Here is a 27,448-nt window from a genome sequence, read left to right on the forward strand (position 1 = left end):
TGTACTGTGACATCACTGTGTGTATTATCCCTGTACTGTGACATCACTGTGTACATTGTTGAAAAGTGTATTAATAGTGTAGCAATGTCTAATTCCTAGTTCTGCTACATAGAATAGTAGCAAAGTAATTTCCATGACAGTCTCTCCAATTGTTGCAAATATTTGTCCACGTGGCACGTGTCCCCTTGTCGAATAGCTAGTTTAAGGCCACGTTCACAAATTCAGTACTTGGTCAGTATTTGCCAAAATCAGTAGCAGAATCAGAGGGAAAGTATAATAGAAACACATCACCACTTCTGTATTTATCACCCACTCCTGGTTTTGGCTTACAAATACTGATGTGAAATACTGACCAAATACTGATCGTCTGATCATGGGCCTAAAGATAAGATTGGTAAAATTTAAGAACATTCTGCAGCTGATTCTACTAATGTTAGTAACTGTTCTATCAGAAAACCAATCGTTTTAGTGATACTCACAATAAAATATTATATAAACGGTATTACTGTTATCCTGGTAAAAAGAGAACAGCCTGGTGGATTATACTAGATTATACTGGCCTCGTTCTATGCTCTTTCTTGTTACATGATCACCAGTCAGTAATATTATCACATACACACTATTGTTATTGTTTTACAAGCTCATGAAACAGTCATATTGTGTCGCAAAGACGTCTTATCTTACAAATTCTGTGGCTCAGAAATTAAACTTTGTTCACTTGTATTGCGCATTCTACGTTTCTTGTCGCAGTCCTAACAAAACCAATTTATTTCATCTAACGTTCTTAAATAGTTTAAATTAAAGCATAGATGGGCAGAAAAGTGAGTTCAGCTGTAGAGTATAATATCGGATATCACTCAGGATCAGTACAGGATAAGTAATGGCATGGAATAATTGTGTACATACATCACATTACTGATCCTGAGTTACCTCCTGTATTATACTCCAGAGCTGCACTCACTATTCTGCTGGTGCAGTCACTGTGTACATACATTACTTTACTGATCCTTAGTTACATCCTGTATTATACCCTAGAGCTGCACTCACTATTCTGCTGGTGCAGTCACTGTGTACATACATTACATTACTGATCCTGTATTGATCCTGAGTTATATCATGTATTATACTCCAGAGCTGCACTCACTATTCTGCTGGTGCAGTCACTGTGTACATATATTACATTACTGATCCTGAGTTACATCCTGTATTATACCCCAGAGCTGCACTCACTATTCTGCTGGTGCAGTCACTGTGTACATACATTACATTACTGATCCTGTACTGATCCTGAGTTATATCATATATTATACTCCAGAGCTGCACTCACTCTAATGCTGCTGCAGTCACTCTGTCCATACATTAAATTTATAATGTACTGATCCTGAGTTACATTCTCTATTATACTCCAGAGCTGCACTAGCTATTCTGCTGGTGCAGTCACAGTGTACATACAGTGGGAGAAAAAAGTATTTGATCCCTTGCTGATTTTGTAAGTGTCATGGTATAGGACATGGTTAATGTCCTGTTCTTGCAGGGTTAACTTTCGCTGGCCTCCCTTTGGAGGGGTATTTATACCCCCTCCAGGCTATGATTCCTTGTTAGCTATACTGTTATTCTGGCTGTGTGTCTGACCCGCCTGGTGTGCGTGTATACTGCATTGCTTGTTTTCTTCCCGTGTATGACCCGGTCTGTCGCCTCACTCTGTACTCAGTCTCTTGCTTTGGTACTATTGTCTTCTCCGGTTCTGACCTCCTGGCTTGGCTATCGTTACTCCGTTACCGTTTGCCCCTATTGTACCGTCTATTGCCCGTTCTGGTTTACTGATTTATTGCTTCGTCCTGACTATCCGCTCTGTCTAATCCTTTGGTATTGTCGTGTTAAGATAAACCCCTTGAGTGGTCTAGTTTCCAAAATGGGGTTCATTTGTGTGGTGTTTCCACTGTTTAGGCACCTCAGGGGCTCTCCAAACACATGGCGTTGGTTATTGATTCAAGCCAATTTTGTATTCCAATAGTCAAATGGCTCTCCTTTCCTTCGAAGCCCTGCCGTGCGCCCTAACAGTAGTTTTCCTCCACATATGGGTTATCTGTGTGGTCAGGAGAAATTGCACAACAAATTTTGAGGTCAGTTTTATTTATTTATTTTTTTTGCTACCTTTTGTGTGAAAAAAGTTTTTGCATCACCACATTTTTGAGAGCTATAATTTTTCCTTATTTTGGCCCACAGAGTCATGTGAGGTTTTGTTTCTTGCGTGACGAGTTGTCGTTTTTATTGGTACCATTTTCAGGCGCGTGGCGTTTTTTGATCGCTTTCTATTCCGATTTTTTTTGGGGGGGAGACAGAAAAAGCAAAGACCAGCAATTCATGAATTTCTTTTTTTGGGGGGGAGATGGTGGGGTTTATACCGTTCTGCGTGTAGTAAAACTGATAAAGCAATTTTATTCTTCAGGTCAGAACGATTACAGCAATACCTCATTTATATCATTTTTTATGTTTTGGTGCCTTTACATAATAAAACCTATTTTATATAAAAAATAATTGTTTTGCACCACTTTATTCTGAGAGCTATAAGTCTACCGTATTTTTCTGGTGATGGAACTGTATGGTTGCTTGTTTTTTTGCGGGACAAGATGACGTTTTCAGCGGTACCTTGTTTATTTATAGCCGTCTTTTTGATCGCGTGTTATTCCACTTTTTGTTTGTCGGTACGATGATAAAGCATTGTTTTTTTTGCCTTGTTTTTTTCTATGGTGTTCACTATAGAGGTTAACTAGTGGGACAGCTTTATAGGTCGGATCATTACAGACGCGGCGATACTAAATGTGTACTTTTATTGTTTAGATTATTTTTTTATTCAAATATTGATTTAATGATAGAATAAATATTGATTTTTTTTTTTTTTTAATATTTTTACAGTTAATTGAAAATGTATTTATTTACTTCATTTTAATTTTTACACTTTGTCCTACTATGGGACACTCATATTTTTTTGCAGGCTGATCGCTTCTATAGCATGCAGATGGCTTGCTGTCAGCCCTCTGCCTGCTCCCAGAATGCTGCGATCGTCTTCGATCGCAGTATTCCCCGGGGGTTAAAGTGCCGGGAGCGGTCCTGGAACTTAATGTTGGGTGTCAGCTGTGAGAATCAGCTGACAAACGGCCACAATCGGCCGCACACAACCTGTGTGCGCGGCCGATCGCTGAGACGTACTATTCCGTCCGTGGTCAAACTGGCCCAAGTCACATGGACGGGATAGTACGTCTAACGTCTGAAAGGTGTTAAAGTCGCTTCAAATGTGAACGCTTATCATAATAATGTTCATTAACCTGAAATCCGTGACTCATGGTAATGTCATTGTGAGTGGAGATGTTCATTGCGTCTCTTGTTCCTGCGTGTCTGCCTCGCTGCTTCTCGTCTTATTATGTAAGTTTGTTGCTTTCCAGCAATAATTAACAGAGGTGTCAGCTCTGGGAGAAAAACAAGGCGACCCCATGGAAACCAAACACATCGCCTGTAATCGTAACTGGATGCTCTTTAGAGAGGCCATATGGCGATCACCTCATTATATATACAGGGAAAGAAAAACACCATCAGTTATTCAACAGCAGAAACGTCCAACAATCCAATATAATAATAATATAAGTGTGCGGTACAATATACTGCATTATATACAGCCCAAATCAAGCACTAGGTAAACAGGATCCTGTGTCATAACTCAGAGCTGTATTCACAATTCTACATTCTTCAGAGCTGAGTACCTAATAAAGAAAAAAAAGTAATGTACAGTATATATATACAGTGACTGCACCAGCAGAATAGTGAATGCAGCTCTGGGGTATAATACAGGAGGTAACTCAGGATCAGTAATGTAATGTATGTACACAGTGACTGCACCAGCAGAATAGTGAGTGCAGCTCTGGAGTATAATACAGGATGTAACTCAGGATCAGTAATGTATGTACACAGTGACTGCACCAGCAGAATAGTGAGTGCAGCTCTGGAGTATAATACAGGATGTAACTCAGGATCAGTAATGTATGTACACAGTGACTGCACCAGCAGAATAGTGAGTGCAGCTCTGGGGTATAATACAGGATGTAACTCAGGATCAGTAATGTAATGTATGTACACAGTGACTGCACCAGCAGAATAGTGAGTGCAGCTCTGGGGTATAATACAGGATGTAACTCAGGATCAGTAATGTATGTACACAGTGACTGCACCAGCAGAATAGTGAGTGCTGCTCTGGAGTATAATACAGGATGTAACTCAGGATCAGTAATGTATGTACACAGTGACTGCACCAGCAGAATAGTGAGTGCAGCTCTGGAGTATAATACAGGAGGTAACTCAGGATCAGTACTGTAATGTATGTACACAGTGACTGCAGCTCTGGAGTATAATGCAGGATGTAACTCAGGATCAGTAATGTAATGCATGTACACAGTGAATGTACCAGCAGAATAGTGAGTGCAGCTCTGGGGTATAATACAGGATGTAACTCTGGATGATCAGTGCAAGATGTAAATATGGATAAAAATAATTGACTTGTTGCAAATGTACTACATTCCTGGTTGCTGGCCGTTCTAAGTACTTACTGAGATTCTCTGTCTTTTAAATCCGTTACCAAGTATGTAGTAGCAAAGGATCCGCTCCCCAGCTTCTGGTGTACAGTATATCGCTTCATTATATGAGATCCAGGAGAAAATCCACTTTGCCACATTGTTGCTCTTTCTTTGTCTATAGTTAAATCCATCTGTGAAATATAACACAAGGACACTAAGTGCTGGCCCGAGACTGGAGCAGAGATGGACATCTCACAACTCAAGGTGCTTTTGTGCTACTTAGTAATGGCGATCCGTGGGGATATCCAATATGGCCTACAGATCACCAGCAGGGTCACTAATACATGATGGAGAATTGGAAACCACACCAAAGCAGCAGTGTATCCCATGACATGGGTGGCTCATAACAGTGAGATCAGGGGACTCATTCCAGACCGCTACATAAGTGCCAGGGCAGGACAGTGCCCATCACAGTGCCCGTTACAATTTATCTAACTCCTCAATTCTGCGGAATTTCATCAAATCTGCTTCTTTATTCTTAAGGAAGATAACGGCATATTATTGGCAGAATTGTCTGAAATCTAATGTGTATGGGGGGGCCTTCCAATTCATTAATGTCAGATCTGTGGGGGTCTGACACCTGGCACCTCACCTATCAGCTTTTTGCAGCTCCCTACAGTATGAGTAGAGCCGGAGTGGCGCTGCTGGCGCACACACTGTTCTCAGGTGCTGCCGCTCAGACCCCACTCACTTCAGCATTTAAACAATGTATAATCGAAAGTTGCATGACTTTCCTGCTGAGCATTTTCAGAAACACACTTTTTCCAGTCTTCCATATTCCCAGTGTGACAAATAAAAGGAGACTTAAGTAAATGCTTTAATTCTGCGGAAAGTCTCACACACCTGCTCTATGCTGCTTTTGACTTTCAGAATTTACAGAGCGCAGGGGGAGATATTAATTGCACATAGATAACCCAGATGGGGCCTCCACGAGTCTGAGGACCACAATGTGGCTCTGTCGGGCTCTTCTATGAGACTGTCACGCTGCGAGACAGCTTTTATCAAAGACTAAACCTGCACCAGATTAAATCTGACTGTCTGCGAATTGGTTGGAGAAAACTCAGGAAAGCAGAAAATATCATTTTCCCAGTGATACTGGTAGGCAGTGAATGAATAGAGGGGCATCTGCCATTTAGGACCCTCATCTACTAGATAGACTGGAAAGAGAAGTCATGTCTCATGTCCATCAATTACATCACTTGCCTGATGATTTCAATAGGCAGTGTGTAATGTTTCATTCCTCCTGTCGTGGCGCTGCCGGGAAATTGAACACTTGCTGCGCTGCGCCTGATCACTGGCGCTGGAAGATCCTGATCAGCTTATCACCGTCTGACCTTTCTAACTTATATTGTTTGGTAAAGTAGATACTTTCTTGAATTGAAAAAATAAAGGAAATTTTTAACCCATTCACCCCTGGGTCGATTTTCCGTTTTTTTGTTTTTTTTTCTCCCACCCCCCCTTCTTCCAGGAGCAATAATTTGTTTATTTTTCCATCCATATAGCCATAGGAGTGCCTTTATTTTTTTTTATTTTTTTTATATAGATGAGTTGTACTTTTGAATGACACAGTGATGTACTGGAAAGTTCAAGTGTGGCAAAATAGCAAAAAAAAAAAATGCAATTCTGCAATTTTTTTTTTATTTACAGTAAAAATGACCACGGGTCAGTACAATTACAAAGATACCAAACATGCCTACTCTACCTTTTTGTTTTATATAAGTTCTGGAAAAAATTAAAAGTTCAGAAATTTGTAAAAAAAAATAAATAAAATTTGCTTGTCTTGCTATTTTTCGAGAGCTCTAACATTTTCAATTTTTGCGATGTGGAGCTGTCTCAGGGCTTGTTTTTTACTCCCAGGGACAATGTTTTTATTGATACAATATTAGGCTAGATATGATACTCATTACATTTTTTTTGTGTTGTTGCGGCTGATGAAAAAAACTTAATTCTGGCGTTTTTATTTTTTTTCCTCATTATGCCATTTATTAATTGCATTAATTTATATATATGTTTTTCAACACGAGAACGCCAGGCTACATGTGAACAGCCTGCATGGCCTAAACATGCTACCATGGGCTGCAGCATCTCCAGACTTGTTTCCCGTCCAGCAATGGCAAAGAAGCTGCCAGCAGCGGATCTTGATGATTTGTCCAAGTGGATTCAATGTAGCAGAACCTTCCTCAGGTGACCATTGATAACCTCATTGATGGCAGCCGAGGCTGTAAGTATGGGGATTTCTGCATGTGGTGCTCATATTCCATATTGAACAAATCAAGATGTTTTGAAAACTTTGCTTCCATATTAAAATCAATTCACATGTGTTTATCCATCCTGTGATTTCTATAATTCCCCCACTTTTTTACAATCTCAATATTGATATGCATTATCTAAGCATTCACTCACCTGTTACTGCAGAGCATGTGGTATAAACCCGGGGCAGGTGACTGCAGCAGACATTACCGGCAGGTGAGGAAGAGTCCATATACTGCCTCAAAAGGGGTGGCGAATTGATCAAAAATACCTTTTCTAAGCAATAAACCAACTAAAAGAATAACAATGCTAATAGTTCAACTGGAGGAAACAGCGTAGCACGGCACATGGCCAATAATAAGGAGCAAACAATGTCTACTATGATCTCTTACATGCTCATTAGGGTTAACCAACCCCGGTACATCATATTATGCCTCAGGTGAGCGCTGGCTTGGTCACAGTTGTCCCTGGATACTGGTGGTGACAGATATATATTTTATTACTTCCTCCAAGTGACCAAGCAATTTCACTTTACCATGACAAAGGACATTGATAATTTTCATTATTAGCTTCTTGTGTGTCAGGAGATTTATTGTAGGATACATTGCAACATAATTTTCTTTTTTTTTTCTCTTGCTTTGTTGATACTCCTGGAAAATCAAAGCTTTATAGTTACAAACATTGGAAAAAGACACAAAACCAGCAAACTCAACCTCATATGGATCAGTTGTCCAAATTATATATTCTATGATTTATATAATAAAACAATTCATTTTGACAGTAGACAAATCTCTGCTAATGCTCCCTCCTGGGGTAGAGCATTTCATACTGTTACTACTGTAACTGTAGAGAATCCTTTGCTATATGGCAAGCATCTAGACAAATCTCTGCTAATGCTCCCTCCTGAGGTAGAGCATTTCATACTGTTACTACTGTATCTGTAGAAGAGAAAACAAGGGCGGGGGTGCAGACATAGGGCTTCACCTGGTATAAATCAATTAAAATATAAAAGTACTCTGGAGTACTCACCCTTTATGGGTTGTGTTCAGACACAACCACTCTCAACGTTTGTTGCAGTCATATATATACAGTATAGCTGCTGCAGAGCTCGTGCAGGTGGACAGCGTCCACTAGGTATCATAAGTTGAGGATCCAAGAAAAGCACTTCTGAGCATCCGCGCTGCTTTAGTGATAAGAATTCTTCAGAAATCCATATAAATCTTTCAAGTTCTTTATTATATGTACTACAGAAACTACGCGTTTCGAGGTGACAAACCGCACCTCTTCTTCAGGTTACAGTACAGAGTTGTCAACTCAGAAGTGCTTTTCTTGGATCCTCAACTTATGATACTGTATCTGTAGAGAATCCTTCCCTATGTGGCAAGCATCTAGACTGTCTGCTAATGCAACCTCCTGGGGTAGAGCACTTCATACTGTTACTTCTGTAACTGTAGAGAATCCTTCCCTATATGGCAAGCATGTAGACTAATCTATGCTAATGCTACCTCCTGGGGTAGAGCATTTCATACTGTTACTACTGTAACTGTAGAGAATCCTTCCCTATATGGCAAGCATCTAGACTAATCTCTGCTAATGCTACCTCCTGGGGTAGAGCATTTCATACTATTGTTCTGCTAATGCTACCTCCTGGGGTAGAGCATTTCATGCTGTTACTACTGTAACTAGAGAATCCTTCCCTATATGGCAAGCATCTAGACTAATCTCTGCTAATGCTACCTCCTGGGGTAGCGCATTTCATACTGTTACTTCTGTAACTGTAGAGAATCCTTCCCTATATGGCAAGCATCTAGACTAATCTCTGTTAATGCTACCTCCTGGGGTAGAGCATTTCATACTGTTACTCTGCTAATGCTACCTCCTGGGATAGAGCATTTCATATTGTTACTACTGTAACTGTAGAGAATCCTTCCCTATATGGCAAGCATCTAGACTAATCTCTGCTAATGCTCCCTCCTGGGGTAGAGCATTTCATACTGTTACTCTGCTAATGCCACCTCCTGGGGTAGAGCATTTCATATTGTTACTACTGTAACTGTAGAGAATCCTTCCCTATATGGCAAGCATCTAGACTAATCTCTACTAATGCTACCTCCTGGGGTAGAGCATTTCATACTGTTACTACTGTAACTGCAGAAAATCCTTCCTTTTATTAATGTCTGTGAATAATTGGTACATTTTTTGATGCAGTATTTCTGCACCTATTAGCTAAATTAGGTTCCTTATGTTCTTTCATTGCGTTTTTTGAGTGGGCTTTTTTTTTTTGCGGCCACGTAATCACATGTCTGCGATTTGCACACTTGTGATTGTGTGCCGGGCTAGTCACATCCAGCTTCTCTCAATTCACTTCTAATGAAGGAAGATGTCTATATGCAAATCTCAGGGATGAGCCAAGTGACCACCCGCACCCACTAAAAACACCGGGAAATTGTGGCCGACTGCGCACTGTCAAGATTCCGCAGTCACTTGATGACTGTAGAAAATGAGGATGAGTGACCTCATGAAGATCAACATCCGACACTGCGGAGACACCATCACATGTTTCTCAACGCAGTGATTCTAGAGCAATGCCCCCATCCCTTATGGGAAATATGCAAAAACATGTAAATCAACAGCCGCGGAGACACCATCACATGTTTCTCAACGCAAGCAATGACTAGCCAGGTCTTTCACCGGGAAGGAACAACCACGGGAAGGGCAGTCTCCAATGAAGGAAACCACCTATGCCAAAACATGGTATCCATCCACAGACAGCTGTTTCGGGGTATTGCCCCTCATCAGTGTGGAGTAGGAAACTGGCTAGTAGGAGCAATGCCTAGTAAAAGACTGCGAAACTTGATGACTGTAGACTTGTGTCCCAAGCCTGGACAACACCTTTAACTGTCTGCCATGTGTTAATTTTTGATGATTGTTGGGTCAGCAGCACCTGGATAGTCAATGTCCATGGCAATAGCGATTGAAGAAATTATATGTACACTTAAAGGGATTTATCTGGGCAAATTTTCGGCAAAGAGTGCAGCTTGACAAATACTATGAGCTTACTTGCACAAGCTGAAAGCACTGCCGAGAATTTAATCTGAGCATGCATTGCCCTCGGCGGCCATTTTCACGGAGGCCTCCGCATCGCAGCAATGGATGTGCTGGGCCACTGGGCTTTCAAAAAATGCAGACGGAGTCCCCCCCTGCACCACAGTGCACCACCGCCGAACCTGCCGCACCAGCTTGAGAAGGAGGTGTGATCATCGCCTGGCAGCAGCGGACCGTGACCTCCGCAGAATCGCCTGACTCCTGCTGCCGCCACAGTATTTGTGTGTATATCACGACTATAGGACCTACCCCCATTTTCCCAAAAAAAAATTTTGGGAAAAAAAGTGCGTCTTATAGTCTGAAAAATATGGTAAGTGACAGCAGATTAGAACAGGTTTGGTCAGTATTAGTTTCCTAGAAGAATGAGGACACAGTTTCGGTCGCGTCTGGACGCCGGGACAGTTTTGGACCCAAGGTTCAAAAGAGATATATAGAGTCATGTCGCTGTCTCCCTGATGAGGAAGAGGTCAGCTGGGTCTCAGAATGGGGTGAAGATTGTGGGTCTCAGAACAGGATGGGGACAAGGACTGATGGATCACAAAAACAAGGGAACATCACTTAATGAGACTGTGTCTTAATCTGCATGCTGCAGCCATTTGTAAATCAATTGCACAGTAAAGTCGAACCTGTTAATCCAGACCCGAGGTCTTCTGTCTTGTTTGTAGCCAGATCCGGTCCCATGGACTGAGAAATAACTAGGGCTCCCGAAACAAAAGTGAGTGAGGAATGTACTACACCACACACTCCACCCAGACGCGCGTTTAGAAGAGGGGTTGCGGGGCAATCAGATCTCCGTTCCGGCCCACAGCAGACACAAACGCACATACCCCGGCGCTGCTTCATGACTGCAATCTCTGCACCCTTTGTGTGTACATTACAGACAGTTAGGATTCAGCAACCTGCATTGCTTGCCAAAAGTTTACCCTGGCGTGAACACCCCTTTGTTTTAGGGACTGTTGATATACAAAGGTAGTTTACACATGAATCCAGTCTCAAGCATCTGGTCTTAGCGGAGGAAATATTATACAAGTTTCCCTAGTCACAATATGCAGACACAATAGAGTGACATAAATAGGGCAGGGTTTGCAGTGTATACCTGGTGCTAGGTTTCACTATTATTAGATGCCAGCTTGCACTTCCGTCTTTCATTTCTTGTGGGTAAAGTTTCCTGTTTATTTAGTTTTCAGATTCTTATGATGCCTGAATTAATGTGTGTAGCGACACTGACCACATGAGCGCTGGGCTCTAATATGCGATGTAGCTGAACCACTTACAGCTCATAATGAGAACCTAACTATATGAATAGTGAGGAAACGTTATCCATTTACCGCTAGATATAAGGTGACATCCTTCTCGTGTGGTTACTGTAGCTCTTGGATCGTTACACCATATCCTGCCCTTTGAGATATTACACAGGGGCCCTCCCTTTTCACACAAGTAATACCTGATTGTCAAAGATGTAACTAAAGGCTCATAGACTCTGGTTCAACATTTTTGCATGGCCCCCCCTATCTCCTCACTCTGACACCCGCTTATAAACTGTCACAAGTGTGTCATGTCACAGATCTTCCATTTAGCCTGTGTGTTTGGATCCCGTGTTAAATAGATTTGGTTTCATTTTTGTGCTGAAGAGGTTAACAACCTTTTCTATGCTGGTCAGAAGCTAGCAGCTGCTTCTGATCTGGTCATTACCTCGCCTTATAAATCCTGGCCAGAACCTCTCTGCCTTGCCAGAGAAAGCTTTGCTTCCTAGCTCCTTGGAGGCGTTCTGCTTAATAGGAGTTTGTTGTTATGGAGATTTGTCTTCCTGTGCTGAGGGCTAAAGCCAAGTTGATGAAGTGGAGTTGTAGTAGTGATCTTTAGTTTGCAGTAGTACATGGGTGTTTATCTCCTGGTTCCTATTCCCATTTGGTTGGTACATTCCTATCATTCCCTATATATCTCTTGACCTTTCAGTGTTTGTTGCTTTTTGTTATCCATGTTTAGTTTTTGTTTTGTTTGCCTTATGTTTCTGTCCGAAGCCTCATGGGGTGAGGGAGGGGACATATCGGGGTTTAACAGGAGCATAATAAGCTCAGAGACTCAGGCCGCTCTACCTTCAGGAGTACCCCCGGGACAGGGATAGTTAGGGTCCCAGTTTCAGGGACAGTTTAAGGCCTCCCTTCCTTACCAAAGACTGTCATGGCGTGAAAAAGACCAGTCCAGGTAGCCATGCTAACTAAGGTTTCCTCCTAGCTAGTAAACCACTAGCCCTGCTAGCATAACCATTGGGAGGCTTGTGCCAATCCCGTTTTTGTTTTGCCTGCAAAAGTGTCTGGATTTTGGCATAGTCAAATTATTTCCTATTTGGATAGGATATCCTTTATCATGCAAAGCCACAAAGTCCTAGGCACATTCGTAATGTCCAGTGTGGTGGATTTGGTTCCCGGAGAACCATAAACCATTACATTTAACAGACGCCATTGCCCACAGTGTTTGACGCACAGCCCAAGACTTAAGTCTGGAGGATAATTAATAAGAAACTGAGCCTTTTAGCTTTCTACTCAGTGAGGAGTCAGCCGATATGTTTGAATATACTGTACCTTAAACCAAAGGTGACTATGGTGGGCACTTGACCATCAATCCTGAAGCATAGAGCAATGGATGACCATGGATATCATTTTCTTTTACATGATGTGGGCGGCCATGGTGCGAGTACGTCACTTACCTAAGTCAGAGATGGCACTACGATGGACTAGGGGAAAAAAAAAAGCCACAGGAGGCAATGTGATGGTCTGGACAATGGTCTAGGGAACAGTGGGTCCTGGAATGACGTGGATGTGACATGTACCACCTACCTAAACATTTTAGAGAAAAAGTACCCCCATTCAGAACGAGTGAGAATCGGCTCCTTGTGTTGAAGAAATGAAAAATTTGTGATCCACAAGCCCAATTATAATCCTTTTTTTTTTTCCCAAATAGAGGCTGAATCCACATGACATGGGGCTGGGTGATGGTGCAAGCCTGAAACAGAAGGCTATGTAATATGTTCAATCAGGGCACAAAATGTTGGCCCGGGTCAATAATGGTCACTGGCTTTACATTAATGAATCCAGTCACATTATACACTCCCTGACAGAAGTTATGTCGCTTATCCATGTTATGTACAGTCATGGCCAAAAGTTTTGAGAATGACACAAATATTAATTTTTACAAAGTCTACTGCTTCATTTTTTCTAATGGCAATTTGCATATACTCCAGAATGTTATAAAGAGTGATCAGCTTAACAGCAATTACTTGCAAAGTCAATATTTGCCTAGAAAATGAACTTTATCCCCCAAAACACATTTCAACATCATTGCAGCCCTGCCTTAAAAGGACCAGCTAACATCGTTTCAGTGATTGCTCCATTAACACAGGTGTGGGTGTTGATGAGGACAGGGCTGGAGATCAATCTGTCATGATTAAGTAAGAATGACACCACTGGACACTTTAAAAGGAGGCTGGTGCTTGGCATCATTGTTTCTCTAAACACACGGGCTGATGACCGGATCATGCAGCTTTATATGAAAATCCCTATTATAATTGCCAGACCTGAATTAACAAGCATTTCTCACCTACTGTGTCCCCCCATTTCCTTGTAGATTGTAAGCTTGCGAGCAGGGACCTCACTCCTAATGTCATTGTTTGAATTGTCTTAACTTGTATTGAATTTATTGTCTGTACATGTCCCCGCTTAATTGTAAAGTGCTGCGGAATATGTTGGCGCTATATAAATAAAAATTATTATTATTATTATTATTTCTCTTCTGGTAACCATGGTTATCTCTAAAGAAACACGTGCAGTCATCATTGCACTGAACAAAAATGGCCTAACAGGGAAGAGTATCGCAGCTAGAAAGATTGCACCTCAGTCAACAATCTATCGCATCATCAAGAACTTCAAGGAGAGAGGTTCCCTTGTTGCCAAAAAGGCTCCAGGGCGCCCAAGAAAGACCAGCAAGCGCCAGGACCGTCTCTTAAAAGTGTTTCAGCTGCGGGATCGGGCTACCAGCAGTGCAGAGCTTGCTCAGGAATGGCAGCAGGCAGGTGTGAGTGCATCTGCACGCACTGTGAGGCGGAGACTCTTGGAGCAAGGCCTGGTCTCAAGGAGGGCAGCAAAGAAGCCACTTCTCTCCAGGAAAAACATCATGGACAGACTGATATTCTGCAAGAGGTACAGGGAGTGGACTGCTGAGGACTGGGGTAAAGTCATTTTCTCTAATGAATCCCCTTTTCGATTGTTTGGGACATCTGGAAAACGGCTTATTCGGAGAAGACCAGGTGAGCGCTACCACCAGTCTTGTCTCATGCCAACTGTCAAGCATCCTGAAACCATTCATGTGTGGGGTTGCTTCTCAGCCAAGGGAATGGGCTCTCTCTCAGTCCTGCTTAAAAACACAGCCATGGTTAAAGAATGGTACCAGAATGTCCTCCAAGAGCAACTTCTCCCAACCGTGCAAGAGCAGTTTGGCGATCAACAATGCCTTTTTCAACATGATGGCGCACCTTGCCATAAAGCAAAGGTGATAACTAAATGGCTCCGGGAACAAAACATAGAGATTTTGGGACCATGGCCTGGAAACTCCCCAGATCTTAATCCCATTGAGAACTTGTGGACAATCATCAAGAGACGGGTGGACAAACAAAAACCTTCAAATTCAGACAAAATAAAAGCATTGATTTTGCAAGAATGGACTGCTATCAGTCAGGATTTGATCCAGAAGTTGATTGAGAGCATGCCAGGGAGAATTGCTGAGGTCCTGAAGAAGAAGGGTCAACACTGCAAATATTGACTTGCTGCATTAACTCATTCTAACTGTCAATATAACCTTTTGCTACTCATAATATGATTGCAATTATATTTCTGTATGTGATAAAAACATCTGACAAACACACATAAAAACCAGAGGCCAGCAGATCATGTGAAAATATAATATTTGTGTCATTCTCAAAACTTTTGGCCATGACTGTAAATAAAAGCTTATAACCTGACGTTAAATTCAGCCATTGGTTTTATAAATTATTCTTTTGAAAGCTGAAACCCTCTGAAATGTGGTTTAGGTTAAGAAAATGGCATCAATGCAGAAATATTGATCATTTAATGGACACAGAATTGTCAGATTTTGGCAAGACAAAAGTTTTGTCGCCTGGTCATATAATGCACCCAATCCTAGTTTACATCCTCACCTGTGCTCAGTAAATGATCGGTTAATTAGTGGGTGTGTATAAAAAGAAACCCAGCACCCCAGACCTTCATTTGAGCTGCAACTTGAGCTCTGACAACATGCCAAAAATCCACCCTGCGACCAAAGCCTGGATTATCAAGAAGCTAAAGACCAGATTCACTGCAGAGGTGGCTGGCACCTTTAATGTGTCTCAGCGTCAAGTACAAAGAATTAAAAAAAGATTAGAAGAAACAGGAGATGTGTTTGACAAGCCCAGGTCCGGCAGACCCTGCAAGACAACTGCTCAGGAGGAACGTTTGTTGGTTAGAAAATCCAAAGCAAGCCCCTCTTCCACTGCAGCAGAGCTCCTACAGGCCTGGTCACCTCAAGTCCCTGTGTCAACTAGAACAGTTTGTAGGATTCTGTCTTGAAATGGCCTCCCTGGTCGAATCAGTGCCCAGAAGCCAGCACTAAACAAAAGGCAAATAAAAAACTGTGTGGCATTTGCAAAGTCCCACAGCCTGCTAAACAGATGGACGCTGGAAAAGTGGCAGAAGGTGGAATTCTCTGATGAATCTCCAGTAGCATTACACCACAGCCGCCGCAAATACTGCAGGAGACCTACTGGAGCCCGTATGGATCCAAAATACATGCAGAAAACAGTTAAATTTGGTGGTGGAAAGATCATGGTCTGGGGTTACATTCACTATGGGGGTGTGCGAAACATTTGCAAGGTGGAAGGCAATATCAATAGCCTAAAATCTCAAGAAGTATTAGTTAATTCTTATATTCCAAATCATAAAAGGGGTCAAATTCTGCAGCAGGATGGTGCTCCATCTCATACATCCATCTCTACAGCAAAGTTCCTCCAGGCAAAAAAGATCAAGGTGCTCAAGGACTGGCCAGCCCAGTCACCAGACATGAACATCATTGAGCAGGTTTGGGGTAGGATGAAAGAGGAAGCTTGGAAGACAAAACCAAATAATCTAGATGAAATCTGGGAGGCGTGTAAGACTGCATTCTGTGCTACTCCTGATGACTTCATTAATAAATTGTATGAATCATTGTTGAACCGCATGGATGCAGTCCTTCAGGCTCATGAAAATCACACAAAATATTAAATATGACTCTAATAGCACCACAACTTCATTCACCAATGTTATGCAACATATATTTGTATTTTAAGTTAATTATTTGTTTGAATATCACATTAGTTTCTGTGGCCATCAAAACTTTTGTCTTGCCAAAATCTGACCATTCTGTGTCCATTAAATGATCAATATTTCTGCATTGATGCCAATTTATTTTCTTAACCTAAACCACATTTCGGAGGGTTTCAGCTTTGAAAAGAATAATTTATACAACCAATGGATGAATTTAACGTCAGGTTATGAGCTTTTATTTACATAACATGGATAAGCGACATAACTTCTGTCAGGGAGTGTACATAAGATTTAGTTTAAGGAGGATAAATATGAAAAGTGTTAAAAACAAACAAGTAGCAAATATTAATCATTATACAGCACATAATCCTAATAGACATCTCCCTTTGTCATGCTTTCCATGCAGCCCGACACTGATCTCCGTCAGCACAGACCAGTCACTGACCAATCCTGTTGGCAATTCTATGGCTGCTGCTGACGTCGCGTCGACAGAGCAGCGGCTTCTCTTCCACTCTACTCTGTTGACGTGGCGTGACTGGCGACATCATGCTGATTGATAGCCGGCTACCCACTGCTTGGCTGCGGTGATCCAGCTGTCAATCAGCATGACGTTGCCAGTCACTCCCTGTTGACAGCATGGCCCGGGAGAAGAAGAGCTGCTCTGTTGACGTTGAGCAGCCGAATTGCCGCCAGGAGATTCAGGGATCCATCAACAGTCTGAGGTTTATGTTAACAGACTGTTAGCAAAAAATGGGTTATTCAGCTTTTGATTCCTAGTTGTCTCTCGAGATGAGCAGTGCCAGACATGACGCTGCTTATCCTCTCCTATTACACCAGATGTGGAAGTGTCGGTGATCTCCAGCATTATCAATCTAGGAGTCACATTATTGACCAAATGCAACCGCTTAAAGACTCTGCTCTACAAATTTGCGCCCCACTTGTAAGCCCGGCCGTCATGCTTGTTATTATTCCGACTTGAGTCCTTAGTTTTGTTCATTCATTGTTTAGTCCAAATCCCAGACAACTTGTAGATCGCAATCCGACATCTTCTCTTTATAAACCTTATCAAAGTTCTCATTCTGCTCATCCGTCAGGTGGTTTTTCCAGTCTCCAACTACCCCTATAACCCAAGACAAAGCAAAGTATAGTGAAGAGGGTGCAACCTATGATCTGACGCTAATGGTGTGTAGTAAAGTGATGGACTGTCCAACCAGCGCCCTTCTACATGGACAATCTGACGCTACACAAGTCTACTCCTCGGAGGCACTACAAGTGCTAGCAGGGACATGACCAGGGTTCTGGCTACCTTTTTCCCAGTCCCAGCATAAACCAGTCACATATTATTGGCATACCCAATCAGTGGTGGAGAAACCATTAATACCCACCTTTCCTCATGAACTTGCTTTGCTCATGGTCCAGTATCTCCCGGGGTATAAGTGTATAATTGACCATTACATTTTGGCTCATGATGGCAAAGTCGCAGTGTTGTTCCACCTTGTCCACCTCCTCAGAGTACATGGGACAACCAAGGAAACCACACAGCTTCTTTATTGATCTTCTTAAATCCTATGAACATATGAAAAAAAATAATTAGGATTTTTTTAGGGTAAGCATAAAACTGCCCCATGGGTGTTAAAAAAAAGTACCAGAAACGAAGAACATTTTCACTTTCCACTTGCTAGCCTCCCTATGACAACCCTTCCTGCTTTGTGCCATCCCTAATCTTACCGTTGCCCACATGCTAATTAACTCGAAGAACTGCATTCAGAAAGTAGATATCAATGTGGATGGTAAAGTAGATCTAGGACAACTATGACAATGTTGTTCTATCATGGGAACACAACCAGTAAAGTTTTTCTCTCTTATGTGGCTTTTATTACAATAAAGGGGTTATCCAGAACCGTGCCATATTTGCCCAAAGTATTAAAGCTCAGCTCAATGAGCAGAGCAGAACTACAATATCACACACAACCTGTGCTGTTTTTAGAATAAATCATTCATGTTTTTCTAATCCTTTAAGAAAATATTTAGAGGACCTGTCACTTGCCAAAAACATACATTTTTTTAATCTAGTATAAATGCCGCCATTCTCCTGAATCCGGCGATGCTTTTCTTTTGTTTCTACGCCATTCCATTCCTAAAATATGGCCGCCTCTTCCTCTTCTAGTCTTTTAAACAAGTGGGTGTGGTCCTTATGAACTCGCCCACAGAGAAGTGTTGAAGATCACACCCTGTTGGCTAAATGACTAGATTTATATACAGGGAAGAAGGAGCTATATCTCTGGAACGGAGAGGCGCAGGAACAAAAGAAAAATATCGCCGGATTCAGGAGAACAGCGACATTTATACCAGGTTAAAAAAAAAAAAATTATGGATTAAAACACAGGAACGGTACTTCTTTCGACTAGTCATTGAGTTTTTTTGAAGAGCTACAGTGAATTTGGCAAAGGGATAAAAAACATGCCAGAGAGATCTCCTACCTTTTTCATATCTTCGTATGTGATATAAAATATGTCCAGGTTCTTTTTTTCACTGTACCAGCCCTTCACATGGTCAAACCATGAGCCATAATAAACTGAAATATACAAAAAAAAACTCCATTAATGGAAAGGCCACAGCCAGTCATGGCTGCCATGATTGTCTGACATTGCATCTTAAAGGGTCAGCATATCACTAGAATTGATGTGTGATGCGGGTTTGACTACCAGAACCGCCACTGCTCATGAGAATGAAAGCGTGTTGTGTTCCCGTCATAGTTTTGCCTTACACAATCAGCAGCTGTCTAGGTTCCTACAGCATGGCCCCAGTCACTTTAATGGGACTGGACTTGGTGTAGATGCTGCATAGCGGGTAACAGGGTAACCTGTCAACTCAGTGCTGCAACCCCATCATTCTCAGGAGAGGCGGTGGTCCTGGTAGTCAATCCTCCACAGATCCTAATGGTATGCCATCACTTTCACAGACTTGTCTCTATATGGAGGCAATGAGGAAAGCAGTGATCGGCGTCTCTTCTTTTATGTAAAAAGGTTCATTTCCACATTTTCTGCATTGGGAAACGGTTCTCTTTAATCCACCAGAAGTGGCTAAAATACAGCGGCCATTTTTATTTTTCATGTGGTGCTCACATTCAGATACCGAGACCCAGTCTCCCACTATCTCCCCACAATCTCCAGTGCATAACTTTCCCCTCCATACATCTTTACCTTGATTCTCCTCTACCTCCGAACATGTAATATCTTGTGCACCACCTGTTCACAATCTCCACTCTAGTTCATCCCAAAGGAGTCGGATGGGGTTGTGGTTCGGGTTCTCTGTGGTTGGTCATGTTCTCCCCCTTCCATGTCTGTATGGACCTTGGGCACAGGCATGGGGAACAGAAAAGGGCAAACCCCAAACTGTTCTCACAAAGGTGGAAGCTGCCGTTGTCCACAATGTCTTGTGCTGAAGTATTAAGATTTCCCATCACTAGAACGAAGAGGCCGAGGTCGACCCCTTATAACAGCCCATAGCGTTATCCTTCACCATCTGTACAGCCGACACAATGCAGTCAGGATGGTAACGCCCTCCTGAAGTCACCAAACCCAGACTACTCCATCAGATGCAGATAGAGAAGTGTGATCCATCACTGCACAGAACACGTCTCCTCCAGTGTCCAGTGATGGTAGCATTACACCACTCCATCCGACGCTCAGCATTGTGCTTGGTGATATACGGCTGCATGCAGCTGCTCTGCCGTGAAGCTCCTGGTGGGGGTGCGGTGTTTGTGCTGAGGATATACCAGAGGAGGTTATTGGGTCAGCAGTGCTTGGTAACTTTTCTGCCCTCTCCTCCTCACCACTCGGCTCCCCGCTCTGTAACTTTATGGGGTCTCTCCACTTTGTGGCTGAGTTGCTGCGGTTCCTTCCATGTCTCAATAATATCAGTCACAGGTGATGGGAGAAGATTTAGGAGAGAGAAATGTCATGGACGGACTTGTTACCGCGGTGGCTCTTATTGCGGGATTAAGCTGGTATCCGTGAGCTCCGCACTGGCCACTCTATCACATGTTAATAATGGCAGACGACATGGCAGGGGGCAGATATTGTATACCATAGGGTGAGGGGCCTGAGGTTATACACCGGGGGCATTAGAAATCGAAATTCAATGATTAAGACATGCGGCTCAATACTTTTTTTTACTTGCAGTGTATTTCCAAACACATAATCTCCGGTTCTCCCATACCTCCTTCCCTGCTCTCTTCTTGTCTGCGCCTCATCCAATCATCTCCAAGACTTCTCCCATGCTGCACTTACCCTCTGGAACTTTCTACCCCAACAAGTCAGACTTGCTCCTAAATTAGAAACTTTGAAAAGCCAGCTCTTCAGAAAAGCTGCAATGGCCCCGCATCACCCCCATGGGTGCTGACCTTCCCTACCATCTCCTCCGCCGGCAGCATTTTGTGTTATGTTAAGCCAAGTATATGTCCTTCGTCACACCCATCACATATGTTTGAGATGTCCCCTTCTGCTCAGTTACATTTCTGGTCACCCATCTTTCCCAGACTCCTGAATGTAAACCTGCCTGATTTTGCAGTGGTCGAGGGTGATAACACATTGCATTTATACCCAGATGTACATTACTTCCCCATCCCCTCTTAGCTTGGATATCAGACCTTTGCCTTCCAGGAAGAGTTCTAGGAATTCAGGAAACGATCCAGAGTCTGGCAGGAATTTGGCCATCTTATGGAAATAATAAAAAGACACCGCCACATCTTTGGGATTCCTCAGAATGTAGATGACCTGGGTGGATAAAAGTCAGGTTTGTAAATCAGCTTCTTCCACACGGTTCAAAGGTGCAATACCACAAACAGCCAATGGACTAAAGTGGCGCTGTTTCTGGCAGCCATATATCTACTTGGTCATGAATACCAACTTTATATTAGAAATCTATTAAAACTGTCTTTTTTTTTTTTTTATATATATATATATATATATATATATATATATATATATATATATATAATCTCTGATCCCCATCTAATAGAAATATATGAGGCTTTGCTGCGCACATTACCTAGTTGAAGATGGAAGGGGAAAAAACAAATAACTGCTCCTAAAAGCAGATCAGTGATCAGATTTCACAATACAAACTGCATGCATTATGGATCTCCCGGACCTGATAAGACTGATGTACTTGCTTTGAAAATCCATGTCAGAATGGTTCTATAACCCTAAAATAAAAACACAGATTTTATAAAGTCCAGCTAAAGGTGAACCCCTCAAATGCTCATTTTAATATTAGGCAGGGAAACTTTCACAAAGGATAATGCAGCCATTATGATATGGATTTTTATAGTAAGTACACCAGTCTCATCAGGATCAAAAGTTTTATGTAATAATGTATGCAGATTGTAATGTAAAAACTGGAAAAAAAGAGCTGTGCTGGCAGCAGTTAAAAGAACACTTGTGAAAGGGGGAGACAGAGGAATGGTGCAAAGCAGAATTGTTATTTCATAAGAAATCCAAGAAGTTACTAAAATAGCCATTTCTGAAGAGATAACTGCTTCTCTTTAAAACCCCAGATCTATGAACACATTTCACTGTTCTGCAAAGTATTATCTGTGGCCCCATCATTTCTTCTTTCTCTAGTAGTCATTTCCTCTGCTGTTTGCAGGAGGTGACATTAAAGGGACACCTAATTGTTAGCTCCAGGATGTGTCTGTGTATCTAGGCATCTTTGTTCGCATTCTGCACCATTTCCACGCATCGGAAGTCTACAAATCCGGAAGAAAAGGTGCACTCCATAAAGAAAAAGAAAAATAAACTAGGTCAACTGATGTGACACTTTTGCAAAAATGTAAACCTAAGCAACTTTGCTCAAAGTCTTGATTAAACAAATCTTTTGTTTTCTGCATACAATTATATTCCGATCCATACGTTTTAGTGGTTACAGAGGGAGCACAAAAGTTACTGAGGGGAAGCAAGAAATCAGAGGACTAGTGCCAATCCAGAAGGACAACCCTTCTCAATAGCTAAAAAATAAGAAAAAACAGTCGCCTTCCGTATTGGCACTAATCCTCTGATTTCTTGCGTCCCCTCAGTAACTTTTTGTGCCCCCTCTGTAACCACTAACACATATCGAGCTGAATATAAAATATAAAAAAAGTACCTTTGCTTTAGGCTTTTGCAAGGCTGGAGCCAGAGTGTTACTCGGAAGGTGAGTGGTGATGACTCTGGGACCTTCTCCATCCTTTAGGGTATCCTTGAAGTAAGTATGCTCCAGCCATGGAGCACGCATCCAGTTAGGTACAGTAGTAGCGATCTCTGGATCCCCTTGGCTGTAGATAAGCGTTAGGATCTCTTGCATCCACGTGGTTCCTATAAGATGGCACAATATGATATATCAGCCGATTACTCAAGATCAGATATATTCTCAGATGGACTACACTAGTTACGCTTTTTGCATAGCATGACATTTTAATACGCTTTCTTTACAGCAGTGCCTTGTTTTTCTCCTGAGCTTGAGAATTCCAAATCCTCTACATTGACATTAAATTTTGGCTGCCTCCTGCCACCACTAGGGGTCTCATCAGTGCTTACTGCATCCTAAAAGTGTGCATTTAGCTCCCTCTAGTGGTGAATGAGAACAGATTTTATTTGATATTTTTCACATTTGTGCATATTGGAATTGTGTATCAATAATGTTTGCTAAGTAACAGACAACCCTTACTTTTTTAAAAAGACTTGCTTAACAAAATGATCCCCAAGTTACCTCCTGCTGATACTCAATAAGGAAACCTGTTTAGTTTCTTCCTCTGCAGGGAAAATGAACAATGACCATATTAAGTGGATCCATGCATCCAGGTTTCAAATTACAAGGCTGGTGTGCTTACTATGAAAATCCAGAAAGGCTTAATAATCCTTTTTTCTCACCTATATTAAAATGAGAACTATCTGGACTCGCAAAACTGCTAATTGTATTATTAGGGAGGGAAACTTTCACAAAATTATTATACAGCCAATTTCACATAGATTTTTAAAGTAAGTACACCAGCCTCATAAGGAGATTTATTTAATAATGTAAGCAATTTTTGCTGTGAAATCGGATGGAAAATCCACTATGTACTCTGGCCAAGAGGTGAGGGTCCTATAAGGGGGGTTCCTTCCTTTTATTCAGAATGACCTAATAGGTATATGATGATGGGTTTTCTACATCAGACAACTCCTTTAAATAACAAAATGGTATTTACTTACTTAGACACATGTAGGGAGAAGTGGACATTGACGTGTCCCTACTTGTGTGCTCTAGGCCCCTTCTCTGTTTGCATTGTTCTCATTTCTTCCATTTTTTTTTTTTAAGTGGGGGAAGTGCAAGTGTGACCGGTAACCTACAGGATGGTGCATGTCAGACCATCTGGTTTTACACTTGTGAAATTCAGTAAAGAAGGTATGGGACATCTCCAATGTGTCGATATATACTGGAGTTTATTTATATAAGTGTCCTGATGACCATGTGGATGGGGAACATAAGATTATACCCAGCATTAAAGTTATCACGGTGACACTCCAAACCTTGCAGATTGGTGGGGTCCGATTGTTAGGACATCCACCAGTTCTAAGTACGGGGCTCGGAGATGCCCTGACAGAATGGAGAGATGGTCGTGCATGACTATTCCGTTGAAAGAATTTAGTAGCATGCCGATCATATATGTCAGCGGGTCACAAGAGATGGGAGCTGGCGTCCAAGTCCTTTCCTGAATGAATGGGTCCTGTTGTGAGTTCATTTTCCCCTTCACTACTGAGGCCCGAGGAACTCCCTCTTCTGGTAAAGAAAGGTAGTGAGCCTGATTACGAAACACCGGAGCCTAATGATGATGACTGGCTGAGTGAAGTTACTGACTGGATATAAGGCTGCCAACGCCCTTCTGCCCTGCGGGTGATTTCTCTGTGGGATCCTTGGAGACCAGTTTGAATTCCTGCTCTTCTAAAGCTAAGTTTTCTGCTCGGCTTTTTGCATTTGTGCTTTGACTTTGTTTTGCTTTGTTTTTCTGGATTTCTGCCATTCCCTGCTGGGGTGAGCTGAATTCCCTTAGCTCTGTCTTCTGAAAATACCTGAGTGCTGATTTAGTTTTTGAAGCCTAGCTGCTTCAGGGTCTTTTTCCATATCAGCTTGTTGGCTTATGTCTTTGATAGGGTTTTGGCAGATTGCAGACAGCAACCTTCCTTTCCTGTTCTGTTTAGATAGCTTGGGCCCCGTCGTTTGCTCAGCCTATCTTTCTATCTGTGTGAGTGTTTTTTCATCTTGTTTCACCGTCATTATATGTTGGGGGCTGCCTTTTACTTTGGGGTCTGCTCTGGGGCAGTTTAGATTTCCTTTTCTGTCTTTAGGCTATTTAGCTCTCCGGCTGTGATTGAGGGGTCTAGGGCACCGTAGGAACAACCCACGGCTACTGCTAGTTGTGTTGATAGGTTCAGGGGTCTGCAATCTGATAGTTGCCAACTTCTCTGGTTTTCTGGACGTAGCTTCTATTTTTGTGTCTGCCTCCTACGGTGACTCAATCATAACAGGGTCCTAGTTATGGATCTACAAAGGATAAATGGCCAAACATGCTACCTGGGTAAGTCAGACCGGCGTAAGCCACTCTTTAGTGAGTGTCCGCTTTCGCTAATACGGTCTCAATTAGGGGTCTTTATGATGTGCATGACAGAACACATTAAGAGCGCTGTCAGAAGGCCGTATAATACGGATGACAATCACATCGCAGTGCACGGACTGGCCGGCGGTTCTCCTGACCCGAGCATGACAGCTGCATAGAGATACATGAGCCGCCGGCCAGTCCGTGATTGCAGTCCAGGCTATACGGCCCTCAGACTAACATGACATAAAAGTAGATGTGATCATGAAAACCTCAAAGGTTAATTATCTTCTTTCTTTAAGGGAAATTCAAGTTTCTATCTGCAGACTGCTCTAAAACTGCCTGTGATCTGTAGCAGAAAAACCATAAGGTTAGTTTTGCCTTGATGATATTATTGCATCCCTGATAGTATCTTCTCCAGCAGGGATAGCCTTATGTAATGGGTGTGAAATTAATGAGTTGGTGTTACTGTAATTTAATCGACCTTGGGCAATGTGCGATTCCCAAGAGCTGACGCACAAGCACATACATGTTCTACACGCCGCTGCTGCTGAGTCAGTATCTGCAGCCAGTCCTCACACGTCTATGGAGTAGGGATCTATTTAGGGCCAGGAACCCCAATTTTAGTCTTACAAAATCACATATTTTGCCCAAGCCTTACTTTCTGCATTTTTCACGTCCTTTGATACTTCTGAGCTTGAAAGATTTATTGTAATTTACCGTACTCCAAGAACACTGTTTTTTTTATAAATATCCCCCAATATCCTTATCTTTAGCAAATCTGACCCCTGAGAGCAGAGACCCCCGAGCCACAGAGGGCAGAGTGCGCTCCCTTTTTCCATGTTTCCCGACCATCTGTGAATATTAAAGGGTTATTCCTCCCCAAAAAATCTAATCATCTCCTATCCATTGGATAGGAAAGAAGTTGCTGATCGCTGGGACCTTAAGCAATCTCTAGAGTGGGATTCTTCAGCCTCTGCTCCAGTCATTGTCTGTGGGACTGTCAATACATTGCTCGGCTATTTCCAGCAGTCCCATGGACAATACAGTAAATAGAGCACCTCTGTTCCATAAAGAACCCAGTCCTCCGCTCTTGGGACTGTTGGAATCCCAGCGACCGGCAACGATACAGGAAAGCTTGATTTTTGGGTGAGAATTAACCCTTTAAGGTCATATGCTAACCATTATAAACCATAGATTGCTGAGACTTGTAATTCCACAGCAGCCAGAGAAATACAGAATCATTATTCTTGTGGATTTTCCCAACACATGTTATCTCTTTTAATGCATATAGTAAAATCCACAGTAAAATGTACAGATTTTGCGGCGTAATCACATGTGGACTTTATAAGGGTACGCCATTGGTGGGAGAGACCAATTAAAATTGAAGGTTGTCCCAGTGACAGTTACACATCCATAAGGCTGGCAGTGGAGGAGTGTAACCGGGCGTCCCGTGCCTAGGGCAAAAGATTGAGTCACCTATCTAAAAATCTTTACCACCCCACCTCTCGCCAAAACTTTTCCATAAGGCGCTTCCATTACAAGTATTGCTGTTTAGGCATTTATTCCCTCTTACATAAAACATAGGTAATAAGTGCCATTCCTACCTGATTTGGGGTAGGTAACGATCACCACGTCTCCTTCCCTGAACTCGAATTCCTGGGCGTACTGCAAGGACTGTGGGGTGTGCAGATGCCCCGGTAGCTGAATGCCAGCAAATTCTTCAGTCACCGCCATCCTGTCCATAGTGACTGGAGGAGGAAGAACACAGGTTTACATAAGAGATGCATTGCATAGGTCACACATTCTTGCATTATTTTTACTTCCTACCTTTTGTAGTCCAATGTTTTCTGCTTCTTCTTTTTTTAGAAATGTTTAAGCAACTTCTGTGTCTGCCAACGTCAGGAAGCGGTCTCGCCTCTACTAGCTGGACAGGGACCTGCAGATTATGTGGGTTCCTGGTAAATGGAAGTCATCTGGGCACTATGGGGAGACTGCAAAATCCTCCACCATAAAGACTCTCTCACTGCCTCCTTGTGACGTGAGCAGAAGCTCGTCCTTCTACTACACCCTCACATGTCTCTTTTTGGAATTTATTTTGGAAGATTTGCATTAATGCATTTCTCCATTAATTCTGATTGCTACTAAACCTTTACTCCTGATTTTTGCTATTTGGGAATTAGAAGTTTGTCCTTTAAGTTTCATCGTGATGTGACTCATCGACTAAAAAAAAAAAATACGGTAGATTTGCACTAGAAGTCAGATCTTTGCACCCAGAAGCATAAGACTCTGTTCACATGGTGCGGTTTTTGAAACTTGTTTTAACTGCATTTTTTTCTGCTGCTTTTTACAGCACCAACAAAAGCTATGAGATTTCAGAAACCTCATGTATTCTTTTTCCTGACCGAATTTGGGAACTGCAATTTTTTTTTTTTTTTTTTTTTTAAAAGAATCTGCAGCCCGTCAATTTTTTCAGCATTTTTGCAGAGTTTTTTTCACCCATG

The 27,448-nt window shown here is 42.2% G+C and overlaps 2 protein-coding genes and 1 long non-coding RNA gene across 3 annotated transcripts in view; all 3 read right to left on the reverse strand.

The window, feature by feature from the left end:
* LOC141096814 (serine/threonine-protein kinase Nek11-like) overlaps positions 1-6,062 on the reverse strand; it is a 168,599-nt gene extending 162,537 nt beyond the window's left edge. The window contains exon 1 of the mRNA XM_073583660.1: positions 4,599-6,062. Coding sequence (XP_073439761.1) covers positions 4,599-4,816 — 218 coding nt within the window. The 5' untranslated portion in view covers positions 4,817-6,062. The remainder of the gene's footprint in view (positions 1-4,598) is intronic.
* A 1,294-nt stretch (positions 6,063-7,356) lies between these two features.
* On the reverse strand, positions 7,357-15,009 carry LOC141096810 (uncharacterized). Its single transcript, XR_012233778.1, has 2 exons — positions 8,752-15,009; positions 7,357-8,707 (listed from the first exon to the last, which is right to left on the reverse strand). It is a non-coding gene; the product is annotated as an uncharacterized lncRNA (long non-coding RNA).
* A 1,528-nt stretch (positions 15,010-16,537) lies between these two features.
* On the reverse strand, positions 16,538-26,988 carry LOC141096826 (sulfotransferase 2B1-like). The gene is made up of 7 exons (XM_073583669.1): positions 26,775-26,988; positions 26,552-26,695; positions 22,478-22,686; positions 20,982-21,108; positions 18,811-18,905; positions 17,716-17,896; positions 16,538-17,450 (listed from the first exon to the last, which is right to left on the reverse strand). The coding sequence occupies exons 2-7, from the start codon at positions 26,688-26,690 to the stop codon at positions 17,335-17,337; spliced, it is 867 nt and encodes a 288-aa protein (XP_073439770.1). The 5' UTR covers positions 26,691-26,695; positions 26,775-26,988; the 3' UTR covers positions 16,538-17,334.
* Between the last annotated feature and the right edge of the window lie 460 nt (positions 26,989-27,448).

Source organism: Dendrobates tinctorius, unplaced genomic scaffold, assembly GCF_039654945.1.
Source record: "Dendrobates tinctorius isolate UK_male_01 unplaced genomic scaffold, ASM3965494v1 ptg000009l, whole genome shotgun sequence".
In the NCBI taxonomy this organism is placed as follows: Eukaryota; Metazoa; Chordata; class Amphibia; order Anura; family Dendrobatidae; genus Dendrobates; species Dendrobates tinctorius.

Coding starts and splice junctions, on each gene's coding strand:
- LOC141096826 (XM_073583669.1), bottom strand. CDS start 26,690: ATGGACAGGATGGCGGTGACTGAAGAATTTGCTGGCATTCAGCTACCG. Junction 18,906..20,981: donor ACTCTTCCTGGAAGGCAAAG/GTCTGATATCCA, acceptor TGTATATTTCAG/TTTATTATGGCTCATGGTTT. Junction 17,451..17,715: donor AAGCAAGTTCATGAGGAAAG/GTGGGTATTAAT, acceptor CTTGGGTTATAG/GGGTAGTTGGAGACTGGAAA.